The sequence below is a fragment of the Eleginops maclovinus genome, chromosome 22, assembly GCF_036324505.1.
Source record: "Eleginops maclovinus isolate JMC-PN-2008 ecotype Puerto Natales chromosome 22, JC_Emac_rtc_rv5, whole genome shotgun sequence".
NCBI lineage: Eukaryota > Metazoa > Chordata > Actinopteri > Perciformes > Eleginopidae > Eleginops > Eleginops maclovinus.
Window position 1 is genome coordinate 13,852,084 of NC_086370.1, and position 18,657 is coordinate 13,870,740.

Consider the following 18,657-nt stretch of genomic DNA (forward strand, 5'->3'; position numbering starts at 1 on the left):
TCAGTAAATCAGAAGTGAGGAGTGCAAGGGGAAATAGATTGTTCTATTTCAGCTTTTAGAATATCAGTCCTGAATAAAACATGCAGTGGGAACCAAGGAGAGAAAGCCTGTGTCAGAGGCAGTGTTGGCATTGTGGGAGTTAGTTGCATATTTTATGCTTTTCATATTTAATTTCTAAGAACACCTTTTTTGTTGCAAGGCGGTGCATGCTTCCGGGTTGCTTATGTGCACATGCTGGTTCAACATTTAAGCAGAGAGGAAACATGCTCATTTTGTGGTTTCCTTTTACATGAATGGCCATTCACACTGGAAATATACCCTGCCCCTCCACTCAAGAGTATTTCTGTGTTAAAAGTTGTTTGTGCATTCATAGGTCATGTACAGCAGGGGATTTTATCGTTGTAACATCTCTGTGTGTTTTCATACACGTCTAGCACACTTGGGATGCTGCATTTTTAACATGATGTGTATAAAGGTCAATGGTAATTTATTCCTAGGTTGTTCCCTTTTTTTGAGGGGGGGGGGGGGGGGCTCGGGATTGTGTGTTAACTGCATTTATTAGCCGTGTGTGTAGGTCATGTAGATAGCCAGTCTCCACGGAGAAGCACTATTTAACAATAAAGTACTTTTCCGCAGGCCGTTACATGGGGTGATTCATCATGGTGATTGTGCAAGTCAACGCTGCCCACCCTGCCTCACATGATGGTCCCATGTGCAAAGCTAGATTTATGTGTATGCATTTTTAAAAAGCGTGTCTATGTGAATGATATTGTGCAGCCGCTACTGGGGTCATAAACTTGACCAAATGACTTGGTCAAGTTTTATAGAACTGTCCCAGAAGTTAGGTCACTGGTTTTGAGGACAAAATGTCAACTAAAGATTTGTTATTTGTAGAAACACTTTAAAATTACAAATGGATGTTGAAAAATGTCCTTGCATGTGGAAGAAGGTACTGTAATGTTGGGAGGGAAACGCAGATGCAGGCAAGAGAAAGCTAACAAACAGAGGAGGTTGCGTTTGATTTCCTGTGTGTTTACGGATATCTGTGTGAATGCATATGCGTGTTTGCACTAACGTATACAGGGTGATGCCTTCGGGAGATAGAGTGTGTGTGTTAAAGGAGGGGGTTGGTTTTGGGGAGAAAGTGTGTGTGTTTGTGGGGTGGGTATGTGTACAAAGGGTGTTGAGACAGACAGCAGAATCCCATTTGCACTTGTCAGTGTGGGTTTGGATCAGGTCTGACCCCTGCGCTCCTCAGACCAAAGCCTGTAATGAAACTGAGCTCCACGTATTAAAATCACACCTTGCCTCGTAAGGGCCACCGGCCTCTCCCTCCCCCCGCTCCCCATCTGCATCCATCCTCCCTCTTTTCTTGTATCTCTTCTACTTCGCTCTGTACATCTGCTGTGACAAAATAGCACATGGTAATTACTTTGACATCAGGTTATGCTTAGAGAATATCAACATCTGTAAGGCTGCATAGAGTGACTTATCACAGGCAATAGGGTTGTCAGTTAGGCGTTTAGGTGGACAACTATTGAACAAACCTGCATCCCACTCTCTCTGTTTTATCTCTATAACAGACCGGCTGTTTAGATTAAGTGTGTATCTCATCTGTGAATTAGTTGATTTGCAGAAGCGGAGGAGCTGCGTGCGCGTACCTTCATCTAATTGCGAAAAGCCAGAGTATTGATGTGTTTTCTGTGCCAGAACATACCCTGTGCTGAGATTTGGGGGCACGTTGGAGCTCCTCCAGAAAGAGGGAGGAGGGGGCTGCACACCATATGTGTGTGTGTTTGTGTTTCTGCTTTCATGCATGCCTATATAAATCTGATGTTCACTTGTGTTTGTTCATGAACTTAAGCATGTGTGAGCATGTGTGCAGTGAATAAGTAATGTTAGATGAAAACACATGATGCTGGTGAAGATGAGGGGCTCCATTGCTTCGATAACCATGTTTATGTATTTGGGGGGTTGAAGGTGGGAGGTGTTTGTTCATGTGCCAGGGAATGCCTGCGGTGTTTTTGGCACCAGCACAGAGCTGGTACCACTGACAGCTCACCGGCCACCTGATCCATAATTTACCCAGACAAGACTGAACACAGCCCTGCCCGCTACCTGCCAACTCCGGCTTTGGGACTAAAGGGGAAAGAGCGAGATGTAAAAAGACAAAGAAGTGGGGTGAAGGGTGGAGCTGTGGGGGTCGAGAGCAGGATGAGATGATCGTTCAAAGTGAGACTGGCACATTATCTGAGGTGGTCATGAAGGGATTACGGCACGGAGGACTGAAGAAACGTGTAAATCAACCACAAAGCTGATGAATGAATAAACAAGACTCTTATTTATAACAAAGGGCAAAAAGATCTAGGCTTTAGGTAGACTGACTTTCATTCAGGTCTTTTCTAGAGTCTTAATACATCCATCGTTATTGCCCGTAATCCCGTGAGGAGTGATAATGCCTGGAATGAAGATCATTCAGAGAATGTTTATGCTCAGTGGAGGATTGTGAAATTACTGGACTGGGACTTGGTCAATTTGATTTACTCTCTGCACTACACAGCTGTGGTCTTTTCTCTTCTACTGAATACTATAGCGGACACAATCGCTATAGCTGACTATAAGTCCGTCAAGTTGGTGGTAAAATATTCATTGTAGGTCAAAGTAGTTCCTTTTGTGGCACATTGTTCTGTTTTCATTTTTTAAATTGCTCCAAGCACATAGTGATCTTTTTAATTTTGACATACATGTTCCATGTTGCTTGTCTAAGCAGTGTGATGACAGACTGCTAAGCATCAAAGCAGCTGCTGTGTGTCTAAACTCACCCAACACCCTGCTCCTGCTCTCCTGATGAACGCAGCTACTTTATGGAAGTGTGTTATTGCAATCATGAGAAGAAATGACCCCATCAATGCGTGTCAAAGAATGCCATCAAACACCAATGCATGCACTTTTTTCTTTTTGTCTGAGAGCTTATATGATACATGGGAGCATGTGTGAGAGTACATGCGTGATTGCCTTACACGCCTATTTAAGAGTGGCTGTATCTCAGCAGACCATGAAAATCGAATTTGGAGAATCCACCTAGATCACCTTTCATCTCTCAGAAGTCCATCTTTCCTTTTAACCCTCCTGGCTAGTCAGTAAGAGGCTGGCAATTGAAGAGTGAAGTGTATGTGTGTGTGTGTGTGTGTGTGTGTGTGTGTGTGTGTGTGTGTGTGCGTGTGTGCGTGTGCGCATGTGTGCGTGCGCGCATGTTAAAAAGCACATCAGTGAACACTCCTGACATTGTAGATATGCCTTCATAATTCACATTTCACGCTAGTCAAGATGCTTTTGATGTGATGCAAGTTCGAGAGGAAATGATGGGCAGCAATCCAGATTCATGGGCTGCTTGAGATCAGCATGGGTCTACACACTTTTCAGTAGCTGTTTTCAGTACTACATGTGTGTTTAAATGAAAATGTTAATTCTCAATAAGTAAATGTATAATTTCATTAAAAGGTATATGAATGGCATAAAGCTCCAGGAAAAACCAAAGGTCTTAAAATCCATTATTTTTGTCTGAAAAAGCAAAGCTAAGCTTATATGTAGCTGAACCAGAGTATATATGGCATTTTTGCTTAAACTATGACCCAAACACACCTGATTGTCCAAGGAGTTGAAGATACCATTCCCTTTTGATCAACTTATCACTTAATTGACTTCTCATTCCAGCTTTGGCTGTAAGGTTGTCCAGCAGATGAGCTAATCTTTCTGAAGACCTGGAGGAATGCAGGCTGAGATTGGGGGGGGGGGGGGGCTTTACAAAGAACAACTCTTTATTCTCAGGGTTCAGCAGACAGATTTGAAGACACATGCAGCATCCATCAAGTACCAGTCCTCAGCGAACATCTGTCATGCAAACGTCTTCTGAGTCTTCTGTGTGGAGTAACTGAAACATAATAGATGTGGCAGAGCAGATGTCTTGTCCACATGGTACACTTTACAGTCAAAGAACACATTTATACAGCCTAGATGCCTTCACGCAGGACTCAAAGCCACAACAAAACCTCAGTGTCTGTCACTGAACAAACTACAAATACAGTACAAACCATGAAAGACCCTTCAGTCTGCCTCTACAGCGCTGTGTGTGTTATTTTTTCAGAAACATATCGAACCAGATGTTTTTTTGTTTCACTTAGGCCTGAAAGTGTGTCATAACGTTTGATCAGAAAGTGGCTGTGTGCTGCTTTCCTCCCTATTCGTTTGTATGGCTTTTTTTTTGCAATCTTCCACTCTTTTTTGCTATCAGTCTAGTTTCTGCCTAGAACAGCATCTGCTGTATGAAACCACTCTGAATCTCCTTGTCAAGGTTGTTCTAGTTTAGACCAGATAAAAAACAGCAAAAGAAAGATGCTTGGGTTTTAGTCCTTGACTTTCACCTGTAGCCGTTAATAAAAGGATGAAGGCTCTGCTGGTCAAGGCCCCGAGAAGTGGTTTATTGAGTTTGTCTGCGTCTGCGTGCAATGCATGTGGAGGATCTGCTTGGTGTTTACCTTTCCAATCAGAAAACCTGCTCTTGAGGCCTGACTGAGCAGAATAAAAACTGTAAATAGCCCTTGAGGAGCCCAGGAGCTAGGCAAACACTCTTAGACGTCTTTGCACACACACACATGCACACTTATGCTTGCTGATGCACACACTAGCTAAAAATGTACAGTGGAGGGACATAACTGCCTGTCTGAACCCCGCATTTCAATGTAGAGGGAATGTGTCGTTCAAGCTGAACAGAAATCTAACCTCTTAGCGTGGACAGAATTGTTCCATTTGCGTTGAAGAGTGTTATTTTGGTCATGGTGGTCGGCTTTCTCAATCTCTCTTTCTTTCACTTCCTTAGTATCTCTATCTTTGTGTTTGAGGTTGTTGTAAGCCCAGATGGTACTGCCTGGTTCTGTAGCTTGTTGGTTCACCTAGTATGTAGGTCACTCTCACGTCACAGTCTACCAGGCCTCATTGCTACACCAATGTTTCCCCGACAGCCCGTCAGCTCCTCACTGCCACGCGCAACACTCCACCACTCTGCTCCACACCGTCGCTTTCAGGCAGCTAACAACATTGTCACAGCAGCTCTGTCTTTTCTCTGTCTCTCAGTGCCTCTTTCTCCCCCCCCCCCCTTACTCTCCTCCTGCGTGTTTCACGGCTGTCACGTCCATATGTCGCAGAGTTCGGATAAATAAATTCTTTACTCTTCCGCAGCTTCTCAACCTGCTCAGCTCATTCATTAGGGAGAGCGCTTGCTCCGGTCCAACAGCATTATCACTGTGTGACTGTAGTTAATGAGCATCTACGCTCGGTCTGTACATGACCTCAGGCTTCTGATCATCAGATTGTTTCCACAGTGAGGAGTTTGGACAGCTCTGTGCCACCAATCCTCTATCAGCTGGCTTCTGTCTTCCCTGCCAGGCCAAAGCTGTTCAGGACAAATGGTCCTGTTGCGCTAACATCAGCGATTCACAATGACTGCACTGCTAAAATCTAAGCACCTTGATTAGTCATTTTAAATTCAAAGAGTCATTTGGAAAGATGTGTCAAAATCCTTACTTGTCTGCATTGTGAATATATCAATCTGAATGAACTTTGACCTTATACATAGCAACACTCGCCAAGTTTGACCTCTAGATAAACGATTATCAAGTAGCTGTTGCAGTTTGGTCTTGCTAGTTTAACTGTGAGTGTGAGTGAGTGTTATGACAGCGAATTAAGTGTTTGATAAAACAAGTACTATTTTAAACTTGTGAAATGCTCTTGTAAGCTTGCTGGGGATGTTTGCTAACCTGGCTTTGTTTTGTCTTGTCGTGCCTCCTTTTTGTCACAGCTTGTGAGTAGGAAGTTTTCATTGTGATCATTTTAGGCCTGCGAGCATAGGATTATTGAACTGAAGTTTGGACTTACGACTTTACCAAGTATTGAGAAGTAAAGAGAAGACTTAGCAAGATATTTTCAATTCTCCACGTCCACAGTGTGGCAGCTATTTAAAGGGCACTTAAAATTGACAGATTAAAAAGATGTGTCAGACTTTAGAGTGGCCTTCCATGTTATTTCTGACAGATCACATTGCCTTGTTTGCTAACCTGTAATGTTCCAAACGGTCTATTCATTTCAGCTCTCCATAAATAGACTATGTTGTTGGAAAGCTGTTCAGCCAACAGTAGTTTCTCTTGTGATCATTATTTTATTTTGCTCTCACCAGCTCCCAACAGAGCAAAATTGACTTTCCCACGGGCCCTGTTTGTGTACATGCCAGTAGGTGTGCTTGTGTTCACTCCCTGATACCGTATATTTATATGGTCTCTGTGTATGTGTGTAACAAACATTGCACATGTGGATATGTGCACAGTTTTTGTGAGAGTACATCTGTACGCAGGCCTTGGTGAGCAGTCTGTTTGCTTATTCTCCCTCTCGTCTTGGGTTTTTATTTCATGTAATGTTGCTCAATACAAACCAGGTCCCCGTCAGCCGTGAGACCCCAGCAGCTGCTAGAAATAAACATAATGAGTTTTCAGTATTGTAGCAGCGCCCTGAGCCCCTTTGAATTACAGAGATGTAGAGCGTTGGAGTATAGCTGCTGTGTGTCAACCCGAGGGAAGTTACACCAGGAAGTACTCCCAGGCATCAATCTGCTTGAGTCGGAAGATGAAGAGGGATTAGATAGTGATGTCATAAATCCACTCGCTCTCCAGGAAGTCTGTCAGCACTGGGAATCCTTGCACAGTTTCCAGAGGATGGGATGGATTTGACTGAAGCAGTTGAAGGGTGCAAATCCTTTGCTGTATTAACTGGGTATGATATTCTACCTCTATAATTTGAAAACCAAACATCTGTCAATGAAAGGACTGAACGTGCCTTTGCTTCTGTGCCAAAAGTCATTGCTTAGCCTCCTTTGATTGTAAAACAAAAAAAGTAGCCTTGACTGATATTATAGCTAATAAACAGCAGATTTAGCTTTGAGGCATTGACATCATATATTACTTTGGCATATAGTGCCCTTATTTAGACATGGAATCAACACAAAGACAATCACCGCTGACTCCAAACTCCAGACTTTTTGCACAGAAAGAGTAATTTCTCCAACCTTTCTGTATTTAAGTTACCTAGATTTCTTGATCCATGGAAGAAATGACTTCCTGGTTCAAAAATTGTTGTTGTTACTGTACATCAACGACTATCCTAAAAACAAGAGAGTAAATTGGATCATTTCTCCAGAGACAGAATACTTCCATGGCAGCAGATATCACCAGATTTTCCACTTTATTAGAAAGAGTTTCCTTTTATGCAAAATGCATGCTTTGGACAGTATATGTACTTGTTACAGAGCGGTATAAAAGTAACTTTGGAAGATAATGTCAACATACAGCACTCATCAATCCAAGGGGCAATGATATTACCAGGGCAATTTTCAAAGACCTGATTATCACCTGCACAAATTCAAGAAGTTGAAAACATTGCATGCTTTCGGTTGCAAAATAATGCCAATGGAAAAGGTCAGAATATGTCATAAACAGTGTGGATCCTGACTAGCTAAAACATCATATGCTGCCGGTGGCATTTGAGCACTGCCTAAATGTCAAGGCTTTGCTGAACAGGTGCAGGGCAAATGTGTTTTTTAAAAGTGGATACTTTCATCAGAAAAATACGTTTCCAGGAATAATACCTTTGTTCAGTTACCAGATCTCAGCTAACAAAACACTTTAAGATGTTGTTGCATGAGAGATTAGATTAATCAACCCTGGAGTACATTCAGAAACTATTGCACGTCTCCTATTACAGGACAAAGCAAGACCTCATTGCTGGAAGAGAAAAGTGGGGTTTCACTTGTTCAAGAGCGAGACATTTTTCCACATATTCCCCCTGCCACCCCACACTCTAACCATCTTACTGCGATTCCTCCTCTTCTATCTTTCTCTTTTTTAATGTCCTCCGGGTGTCATCAGCAATGACCACCCTGAAGATAAGACATTGGGAATCCAGAAGTATGTGCGTGGGTGTATGAATGTGTGTGGCGATCTGCGTAAGCACCTGTAATGAGCACCACATGTGTGTGTATCGGAGCCCAGGCTAATGAAGCCCAGTCCATTATTTATTTCCCGTGGCCCTGTCGCTTGGCCTGTCGATGCACCTGTGTACACACACACACACACACACACACACACACACACACACACACACACACACACACACACACACACACACACACACACACACACACACACACACACACACACACACACACTCATGCATGCATGCACGCACACAGACACACAGCTACACACTCACACACTCACCATCTGTCTATAATGACCGCTCTCTTTCGTACTGCATTGCGCTACAGTCCCTGGAGTGGTCATTAGACGAAAGAAGGAGAGAGTGACTGAGGGAGAGAGACCGGTGCTTTCGGCGTAGATTTGGATCCAGTTTTTTGGTTTTGCTTCGGGTTGGGGGGTTGGGGAATCAGGTTAGGGTGGACTTATAATGCTTATACAGTGCAGAAGCACAGTAAAACCTTTGCGTGCTTTGCCTGCTCTGTTTTCCCTGTCATGAGAAAACAATTTGCAAAAACATCTGAGTTTTAATATGGATCTTTCAGTCTTTCATGGCGGGACATTGTGAACCTCTCCTATATCAGAAAAGGGGACTGAACCAGTGAGGGTGCAACAGTCGAGTTCAGCGCGCTACAATTAAAGTCATACACAACACTTGATGGTTAACTTGTAAGAACCCAATAGTAAATTCAAAACCTCTCCTTTTTGACTTTTTTGTCCCTCCCTTCCTTTGCAGCTATGGCCAGCTCTCAGCAGGGAGGCTGCTTCTATTATATCCCCAGCACTTAGCTTGCTGGCCTTGTGGCCCTACCCAAATCCCCTCCGCTGGCTCCTGCTAATCCTCACCAATAGTAGAAGGACAGAGAGAGAGGGGGGTTGTGGGTGATGGGGGGAGAGGGCTCGAATAGAAAGACAAACAGGGAGCTCAAATGTGGCTTCCATTTTAATAGAACTTCTTTAAAAGCTCCCAGTAGAATACAAGCTTGAATTTCCCTCAATCACAACCTTTCTGATTTCATTCGTCATTATATGTTACCTTTAACATCTCAAGCCATTTGCATTTCATCTAAGACATTTTCAATATGCAAACAGCTTGGGGCACAGTGTGTGTGCTGTGTGCCTGAAGGGTATGGTTATGTGTGTTGCTTAGCTCCAAGTAAGATTTGGAATCAGGTATCAGTAGACATAGATGCATCCGTGCCACTGAAGTCATCAGGCTGAACAGGTTCTGAGGGAGAATGAAGATGAAATATTCATATATGTTTGCATGTCTATCTTTTCAGGGAGCTGAATGGGAATAACCTCACACGCATCACGAAGAGTGACTTTGCTGGACTCAAGTACATCCGAGTTCTGTAAGTACTTGCCTACAAGTTTATATGTGTATCTGTGCTGCATGTCCATGTATGAGTTTATCTATTCATGCATACCCGAGCTGTGTCTAACCTTGCAGCTCACACATTGTACAGACTTGCTGCTCAAATTAGCATAAACCCAGTGAAGTGGAGATGCTTCTGTCGAGAGTCCTACTCCAGAGTACATTAAGCTACTGAGTGACTGCAGCCAGCGGAGTAATGGACTTCTGTCACACTGTATTCTGTATGTTGTAGTGGCACTTATTGTCCCTTAGACGCACATTTGCTCACTTGCCCTCTGTTCCCACACATCAACATGTAATGTGTACACAAGCGCTAGTCCTAAATAGGCTCTCCACACAGTTAACACATTCAGGTAAAGTCATTGACTCCCTCTGTGTTGAAATTAAACAGCACTTGTGACTTTAGGTATTAAAGTAGTTATAAAAGTGACTTTATATGTGCATAGGAGCACACATACTTGTGAGTAATGCCAGTACAAGAGAGGAAGTTGTGGAGACCTGAACATGTTTTAAATGTAACACAAGCTGCACATAGTTCTTACGACACAGCAAAGCCAGGCTATTTTCAATTCTTATTGTTAGTTGGCCTTTCTGTCCCAACTGTTCTTGTCACTTAAAGTCTTCCTATGCATGTCCCCTTCCTGATCCGCCTTCTACCTCCATGTGGAAATTAAATGCCTTCATGTCGGCAGCTTTTCACCAGCAAGAAAAAAGGAAACAACACCTTGCAGGGGTACTAAAGACAGCCCTTCTTTTGCTGTAAAGCCTCTGACTCCCTCACAGCCACCATTGTGCTGTACGTAACACACACTGCTCACTTTCTGAAATGTCATTCATCTATATACAGGATGTATGATTACCATGGTTAGGTGGTGGTGCATGGCATGTCTGAAAGAAAAAAATGTCTGTCTCTGTGTTCTGGGGGGTGACCTCTGTTGGGCAACAGCATAAAGACTAACAGAGGGTTAACCCCTGACCCCTTAGCAACCCTCAGGAGGAGCCGAAAAGGAACATAAGTTTATCTTTACAGTCAGCTGCCATCAGTCTTAAATTAACACAGCTGATTTACTGCCATTCTGCCACTGCTGGTGTACATCATTGATGTGTGTGTGCGTGTTTGGAACAATAGAGGAACAATCGGGCGGAAGAGGTGAGATCCCAAAAAAAAGTTGATTTCAAATCAAAAGTAGTGATCCATTTTTTTTCCTTCCATCTAAATTCATGAGAAAGAGATCGGAGGTGAATTGCACTTTTCTCTCTATGTTTATGAAGTGCGAGCAGTGATTAGCATTTATATTCGATGGGGAGGAAGCCCAGACTGCTGAGTTGCAGCGCGGCGTCACAGGAGACATGAGAGGTTGCCTTCAACACAGAACAGTTGTATACGTAATGAAGGAAAGCTCTTGTTGCTTCTAAAGCTGCTGGACGCTTTTCTCTCCTTCCTGGCCTTGTGTTATTGTAACACTTCCAAAACCATCCAAACCTCTTTTTTTGGGTGCATTAGCTTTGGCAATGTAAGTGAGGAAAGGATGTGTTCCTGCTTGTGTGTGTGTACTGTAAGTTTGTTTGTTTGTGTTTGACTAATCACTTTGATGTACTGCCTGTGACTTTGATACTCTCCAACAGGCACACATACACATACAGCTGACTTTCCCTTGATTGTGCCAATTGTGAAAACTCTGGAGACCACCTCAGTTTCCCCTCTTGCACTTTCTGCCCCCTTGCCTACCTTTTCGTCTCGTCTCCACCCAGCCTCTGCACCCAGTGGACCACACCAGAGCCCGAGCCCACACTTTCTAAGCCACCTTAGAAACTTTCCTGGCTGCTATTCCTACTTCTTGTGCCAAGATTCCACACTGTGCCCTCAGTCCACACCACTTTCCTCTGTGCGTGCACGTGTGATAAATACACTGCACCCAGTTTGAATATACGTGCTGCAAAAAAACCCGCCACCCAAACCCCAAAGCCCCCTTTACTTTGTTAAAGCCTGAGTGACCTTTTACAGACTCGTAAAAAAGTCGAAGCCACACTGTATCACATTGTCTCTAAAGGCTCTCTTTCCCTCCTCTTTGCAGGCAGCTGATGGAGAATCAGATTACTGTGATCGAGCGTGGGGCTTTTGATGACATGAAGGAGCTGGAGAGACTGTGAGTACCACCAAGCATTGTCTGTATAAAGCCTGATCAGAAATAACACTTGTTCTAACGTCGTACTTCAAATCAAAGCCCTAATACTGATGTATTTTTTCCAGTACTGGGATAAGTAATTTGTGATGAGACTAACAGGAGGAACTGACCATGGAGGGTGTATCAAGTGTGAGGCACTTCCCAATCATTCCTTTGTGGTCGGATGGTGCTGAGAGGGTACAGCGTAGGCTGGGAGAAATGTTTTATTAGCCTTCCCTGACAGGAATGCCCTCAGTGGGATATGTGGGCTTAAGAGACCTCCCCCACCACAGACCCTGGCTCATCTGGACAGCACCAGGACTCCTCGACAGCTTGTAAACCGACTGGGAAAACACACAGACAAACACAGCCGACCACACCTCAACCAGCTCATTAGCAAATCAATAGTGCTAGCCGCATGGAAACCTGCACAGCAGATGACTTTAAGGACACATGCCATCATGCACACACAGTGGTTAACTTATAAAAGACTTTCCCCAGATCTGAAACCCGCATTAACAATTTACATTACCATACTCCAGACGTGTAGGCCTACAGCCCACCCCCCGCCCTTCTCCTTCGAGTTCAACTGATCCCAAACATTGGGTAGACATATCCGTTTGCCAGACCAATGTGGAAATGAAGCGGCTCGTTTCTCTAATGTTTAAAAGCCACTAACCCAGCAGCAGGTACAGCAGACCATTAATGCCCATTAGGCACTAAATCTCAACCTCAGCTGGCCAAGCACCCTTCTCAGTGTATACAGTGAGTGGCGCAGGTCCCAACATCTGTCTGAATGTGTCTCAAGGAATGGCAGCGGCCTGCCTCTCAGATTTGCAGCCTCTCAGTGCCACAGCCGATGCATTCACTCCCATGTGCCTCCAATGGGCCATTCAGGGAGAAGAGAGTTGTGGTTTCCAACAGATTAGCAACAGTCTGTTTCTCATTGACTTAATTGTTGTATTTGCATAAAGCCTGCCAGTCCTGGACGTTAGTTGTTTGACGTTGCCAACCACAATTCCTGTCAGTGCTTCCTTTGGCTTGAATAGCTGCATCCATTTCTCTCAATTTTTATTTAGGAACATCTTTTTTTGATAGTTCACCGAAGATAAAATCTGTTCATGCTCAGATAACTGGTATGGATGTCATTTGCCTGTTTAAATGGAAATGCTGCAATTCCGTTCCTCTGAGAAAGTCCGCAAAGCACTAAGTCCTACTAGGCGCAGCATCATAATTTAACTGTGCAGAGATAATTTACGGCGGTGTCTCTGACAAGAGGTTTAATTCCCCTGAACTTTCAGTTGGATATTTATGTGACATTCAGAGCACACTGAAACACAATAGCCTGTGGCTAAGTCGATTCTCCGGCAGCTAGAAGAAATTATTCACAGCCTACACAAGGGCACGCATGCATAGAAACGCACACACACAAATTCACCGGTTGATCATATGTTTTCCCTGCCGCAGGCGGCTGAACCGTAATCAACTGCAGCAGCTTCCTGAGTTGCTGTTTCAGAAGAACCCTGGCCTGTCTCGACTGTAAGTAAATTCAGTCTTATTTTTTCATTTGAGCACACTGATTTTCGTATTTGTAAGCACACACTCGCTATCTCTCTTTGTCTTTTCCATATCATGCATGCCACCAATATTGCTCAGAGATTGTATGTGCTACAACGATATACTGCAAAGCATTGATTTGAAAAGTCTGAAGAATGTTGGCTTGGTTCGGCCTGGGATAAACACAATTGAAGGACAATAAAGCTTCAATTTCTCTTTGCTGGAATTCCTTCAGATGTCATTAACATTCAGACTTATTAGGTGACGTTTGTGAAGTGTGCACTGTGATTTCCATTGTAAAGCTGCTGGATGATCGGAAATCTGAGTTCTTTGCACACTGTTGGGCCTTTGTGCCAAGCCATCTGCAGTTTCTCTGAGTCTGTCTGCAAGAGACTCCGGTGAAAGGGAGTTGGTGTGACATTGGGACTAGAACCGATGGACACATTCGACTTTGAAGGTGATAGGATGTCTGTGTTCCTTAATGAGGTCTTTTTATGTGCCCAAAGCTCACTCTGCCAGAAGACTCACATTCTTCAATGATAGTTTGAATATAATGGGTCATCACAGTTTTCATTCAGTTTCCCCTCTTAAAGCTAATCCTGTACCATCTCACACCCACATACAGCCGCGGAAAAAATTAAGAGACCACTTCAACACTATCTTTTCTCTTGTTTTATTATTTATAGGTATGTCGTTGCGTTAAAGTGTTTTTTATTTTTTTATTGTATTCTCTAAACTACTGACAATTTTTTCTGTGTGTTGGAATCCAACAGACACTGGAATGGCTGCCATACATGTAGAGATAAAGATTTAAGAAAAATGTGGAGTGTTCTCTTAATTTTTTCCAGAGCTGTATTCTGACACTGGAGTGCCCAATGCAGTAAGAAAATCCCACAGTAATGCTAGACTTTTATTCTCTTCTGCAGCAAGACTTTTTTTATTTCGCTGAGATAATCAGTGTCCGTTTCCTCGCTGATCATTCCAGCTTCCATCATTCCAGTTCGGATTACTTCTAGCATCTGGGAATAATGAAACAGTGGGACATGGAAAAATAATTTCCCTCCGTTCAATCCACATAGTGGTACAACTAACCCATGATCCCGGCCTCAGCCCTCCATCTGTTTATCTTGCTTTTGATGTTCAACACCATCTTGAATCTATCTGTCACTTCCTTGTAACTATCTCCCCACGTCACCTCACCATTACGCCCAAAACAACCTGCAGGGCTTGAGGGCAAGGACTCATCTTTTGGGGATAGGCAGGCCAGCTTGTGGCTTGCTTACACTGAGCAGCACTGGATTGTCGGTCTATCTGGAATAGACACAGAGCAGACGAGGGCTTCCAGACCAACGGATGGCCTTGAACAAGTGTGATTAGTCCATATGTAGTAGCGGTCTCTGCCAACAACCAGAGGATTGTACTAACAAAGCTCCCCTGTTTCATCCAATCTAACTTCACGCTCATTATTCTAAACCTAGCGCTGGCTTTTCTGCCACGTTCTTGAGACTTTGTTTAATATTGCTTAATCGATTCACTATGTGTCTGTTTATACACTCATTTGTTCTCTATCCTTGGCTGGATAAAAGAGAATCGTAATGGGCCTTAAAGCTTTTTAAGTGTGGAGGTGCCGTACATTCTTTAGCAGTTAAAACAAATGTGCAATCCTGGGCCAATGGATTTAAAATAATGCCATCTTTATGGTGCTGGTGTTTGATTGACAGCTGTTACTTCATGAAAGACTTCTAGTGCTTGTTAAAAATTAGGTCCCGTAACTGGGGATCAGGAACAGCGGTAGAAGACAAAGGTTTTTCCTAATGCGTTTCTTAACTCCTGAGCGGCGTGTCTGGGCCGCACGGTGGGTTCTGGTTCCAGTCTGATGCGGTTAGGTTACAGCCTTGTCTCGCTCCCGCCAGCAGCTTTTAATGGACTTAAAAGGTTCTCAGCTCCCAGAGGAAGACTTTTGCGCTTTTGCGTGTCTGTGTGTGTGTGTGTGTGTGTGTGTGTGTGTGTGTGTGTGTGTGTGTGTGTGTGTGTGTGTGTGTGTGTGTGTGTCTGAGGATACCAGAGAAAAAGAGATAGAGACAGATAGAAAGAGAAACAGTGTCTTGGATGCATATGTATTTTTGTGTGTGTGACTCTTTTCACTTGCTCAAAGTGCTCACGGGGGCTTGTTAGGGTCTGTCTTTATGATCCTAACAAGAGAGGTTAATGTGAAAGCCTGCTGCCCTCAGGTGGAGTGCTAACCCAGATGGTTTCTCTTCTTCCTGGACGCAGGATTAATTGCCCCTTTTCTTTTTCTTTATACTTTTTAACACTCTTCCCCTCCGTCTCTCGGATTCCCTTCTTTTCCCCTCTTTTTGCTCATTCTTGAGTGAGGTTTTGGAGAAAAACTTTGTATAACAAAGTGGCTATTTGTCTTAGACGTCCCGCTGTGAGGACAAACAGAAAGAAGGACGTAGGGGATTGAGGAGGGAGGGATAGCAGAGGAGATGGTTGCTCTCATTAAACTTTTAAGGAAAAGCTAGCTGGGTTAATAAAAGGCTGTTGTTAATGAGCAGAGGACTGTTGATTTGTGGGGAGTTTTTAAACACTCCACTTCCATGCAGTCATTAAGCTAATTGGGTAATGAGTTTCCACTACAAAGGGAAAATAAAGAGTGTCCTTGCTATAACACAGATCTTAATAAATGGCTAATAAAACCTACTCATACAAAATGAACAAATGTAAAATAATTACTAATAGCAATTATGCTCAAACCTAAGAAGTTGAAAATGTGGACCTTGTTTCATGAAAAAAGGAGGTAGCACACATATTTAATTTCATTTTAATTTCAGTTTTCTGCTTTCTGTTCCAAAAGCCTATCTCTTTATCCACACCCCTGCTTCCCTGTCCCTTCCCATGCCAGGGAGATACCAGAGACACTGATGCATGAGGGACAGAGAAGAGATAATTGGAATTGATTGGAGATGATTAGAGATAGTTAGAGTTAGTTAAAGCTGCCTGTGATGGATGGCGTCGTCGAGAAGGCATGGGAACAGCGGCCGGGAGGTGAGAGGTGCTGCGCAGAACATCAGTGAACAATAACAGTGAAAATAGAGTTGCATTCATCACTGTTAACGACCTGTTGCCCCCAGCCCACCACCCCTGAGTTCTCCTCATCCCACTTCCACTGCACTTCAGATCTGTAATCTACTCATCCATGTCTGTAATTAGTGTCTTTCGCAGTGGGAGAGCAGGAGGAAGGAAGGACTGAGGGACCCAGAAAAAAAAAAGCGATAGGTGAGCCGAGTTAGAGGAGTGCAGAGCAGTTAGCCTGATAGCTGGCCCCAGGTTATAGCATCTGGTTTGGGCTCGGGATGGGGGGTTGAAGGAGGAGGAGGCGAAAGGGTATTTTGCGGTTTTTGATTACCGTGTTGCTTGTTGCTGCCACAAACAAATGGCGGCAACAACACAGGCTTGTTTGAAGGGTTGTTGCTTTCGTTAAAATCTAACGTGTGGTATCACGTGGTGGGGGTGAGAGGACGGTTAAGAGAGGTGTTCCCTTGTGTATCACCCCAAGAGGTATGGAGGAGGAGAAGGAGGAGGAGGAGGGGAAGGTGTGGTAGTACCTGCAGGGGAGCAAATGAAACCCTGGCAAAGGATCGGAGAGGGGAGGCCATTCTTCTTTATGATCATTTTTTCATGTTAATGCTTGACGACGGGTACGCTGATATACACAAACCCTAAACACGCACGCTGAAATATTGGCTGGGTGACACACATGCATAGGAGCACATTCAGAAGACAGAGAAAAAGAGGGAAAATGTAAATAACACTAATTAGACACAAACACTGGCAGAATAGCGCTATAATTACATTTCTGTGCGCTAATGTGTGGATGGCAGGCACACACAAGGGATTACGTTCTTTATATGGCTTTGAATGTAGATAAAAGAGAGGCTTCAACTATGTGTTGATGCAGAGCTGCCTCTTCTGTGTTTGTGTTGGAGGGATGCTGTGTTTTCTGTTTGTTGATTGCTTGATGCTTAGGGAACGGTAGCTCAGTGGAAGAAGAAAGAATTGTTTGCGGGTAGTAGATCTGGAATAAATAATGTGCACTATCATTAAACCTATAAATCATCTCTCTGTCTCAGTATTCCCACTTGTTTTGACATTGTTACCATTCAATATACAGTATTTTCCCCTTTCATTTGCTGAAGATTGATTGGCTTGTAAAGTCACTCTGGTGTTCCAGGACCTTTTATGCCACAAAGCCAGCAAATTAACTCTTTCAACTTTTCACTATTTATGTATAACTGGCTAAAAGAGTGTCTTAAATGTGCCATTTTTTTTGTCTCCTCGTGACTGTTTTTAAGTGTTGTTATAATGCTGCGCTGTGCATGTGCGTGCGAGCATGCATGTGCGCCTGGCAGGCTGTTAATGGCCAGAGCTGGTCTTGCCGTTTCCTTCCCTTTGTCTCTGCTTATGAATGACCTGCCTCGACGTGCTAGGTCTCTCTCTCCCTCAGAGGACCGCATGGGCCCCCGCTTGGCAGCAGTCCCCATGGCAACCCATCATTCCATTCATCAGGGGGTTTCTGTGCCATCGATGGGAGACATCCTGATTTCTTGACTGTGGTTTGTCTGACACTAAGTAAACACTGACTGCAGAGACTTTAGTGAGCAAAGTTCCCTTCAGACACAATGAAAGCAAAATACCTGCGTGCATCAGAGGCTTTTTATGGTTGGTTCAGCCGAAAATGATAACGTTTTTTTTACTACTAATGGTATTTACCCGTACAGATATTTTTGGTTTACTTGATAGATTTTTCAGATTTGTCCATTTCTAAGTTGTGATGTGGTGACTACACTGAAAGGAAAGCATTTTTTTGGTAGGATGTTTTTTTCTCATAATGATGTTGGTGAGTAACAGGGTATAGATATCAAAATGTGTATGCAGGCTATGAAGAGCTTTTCCGAATGTGGGCAAAGCAACTATTTAAGTTTCAACTTTAAAGAAAGTATTAACTACCTGACCAGGAAGTCAACCGAAAAATACCTGGCAGGCCTTAACTTCTTGCCCCTACCTCTCTTCCTGGCCCTGTCCTTGTCAGCTGGTAAAAGTGGCTTTTATGGCTTGTCGCTGTTTTCTTTACGAGTCGGACCGTGTGTGAGAGAGAAATGCAGACCAAACCATGTGAGGGGAGCGGAAGCCAAAAGGGGGTAATTTAAAAACCACTCCGCCATCTGAAATATTCACAACCGCAGCACAAGGGAAGCGGGAGAAAAATGAAGAAAAAAAGAAAGAGAAAAGAGAGTCAAAGAAGAAAGAGTGAGACGGTCAGAGGTGCAAAAAAAGACAGGGCGAAGGCACAAGAGAAACAGCGGTGTTTATATTTACTAACGATTCTGTGTCCTTCCTCATGAATTATTGAACAGATGGATTGAGGCTTGTTAAATATTCACACTAAAGCGCTGGGACATCAGTGATGTGTGTGTGT

The 18,657-nt window shown here is 43.6% G+C and overlaps 1 protein-coding gene across 4 annotated transcripts in view; it reads left to right on the forward strand.

Annotated features, from left to right (window-relative positions):
• The window catches only part of slit1a (slit homolog 1a (Drosophila)), an 84,124-nt gene that overhangs the window by 1,402 nt on the left and 64,065 nt on the right, over positions 1–18,657 (forward strand). For all 4 annotated transcript variants that reach the window (XM_063875093.1, XM_063875094.1, XM_063875095.1 and 1 more), the window contains exons 2-4: positions 9,362–9,433; positions 11,532–11,603; positions 13,089–13,160. In XM_063875093.1, the coding sequence (XP_063731163.1) occupies positions 9,362–9,433; positions 11,532–11,603; positions 13,089–13,160 (216 nt within the window). The remainder of the gene's footprint in view (positions 1–9,361; positions 9,434–11,531; positions 11,604–13,088; positions 13,161–18,657) is intronic.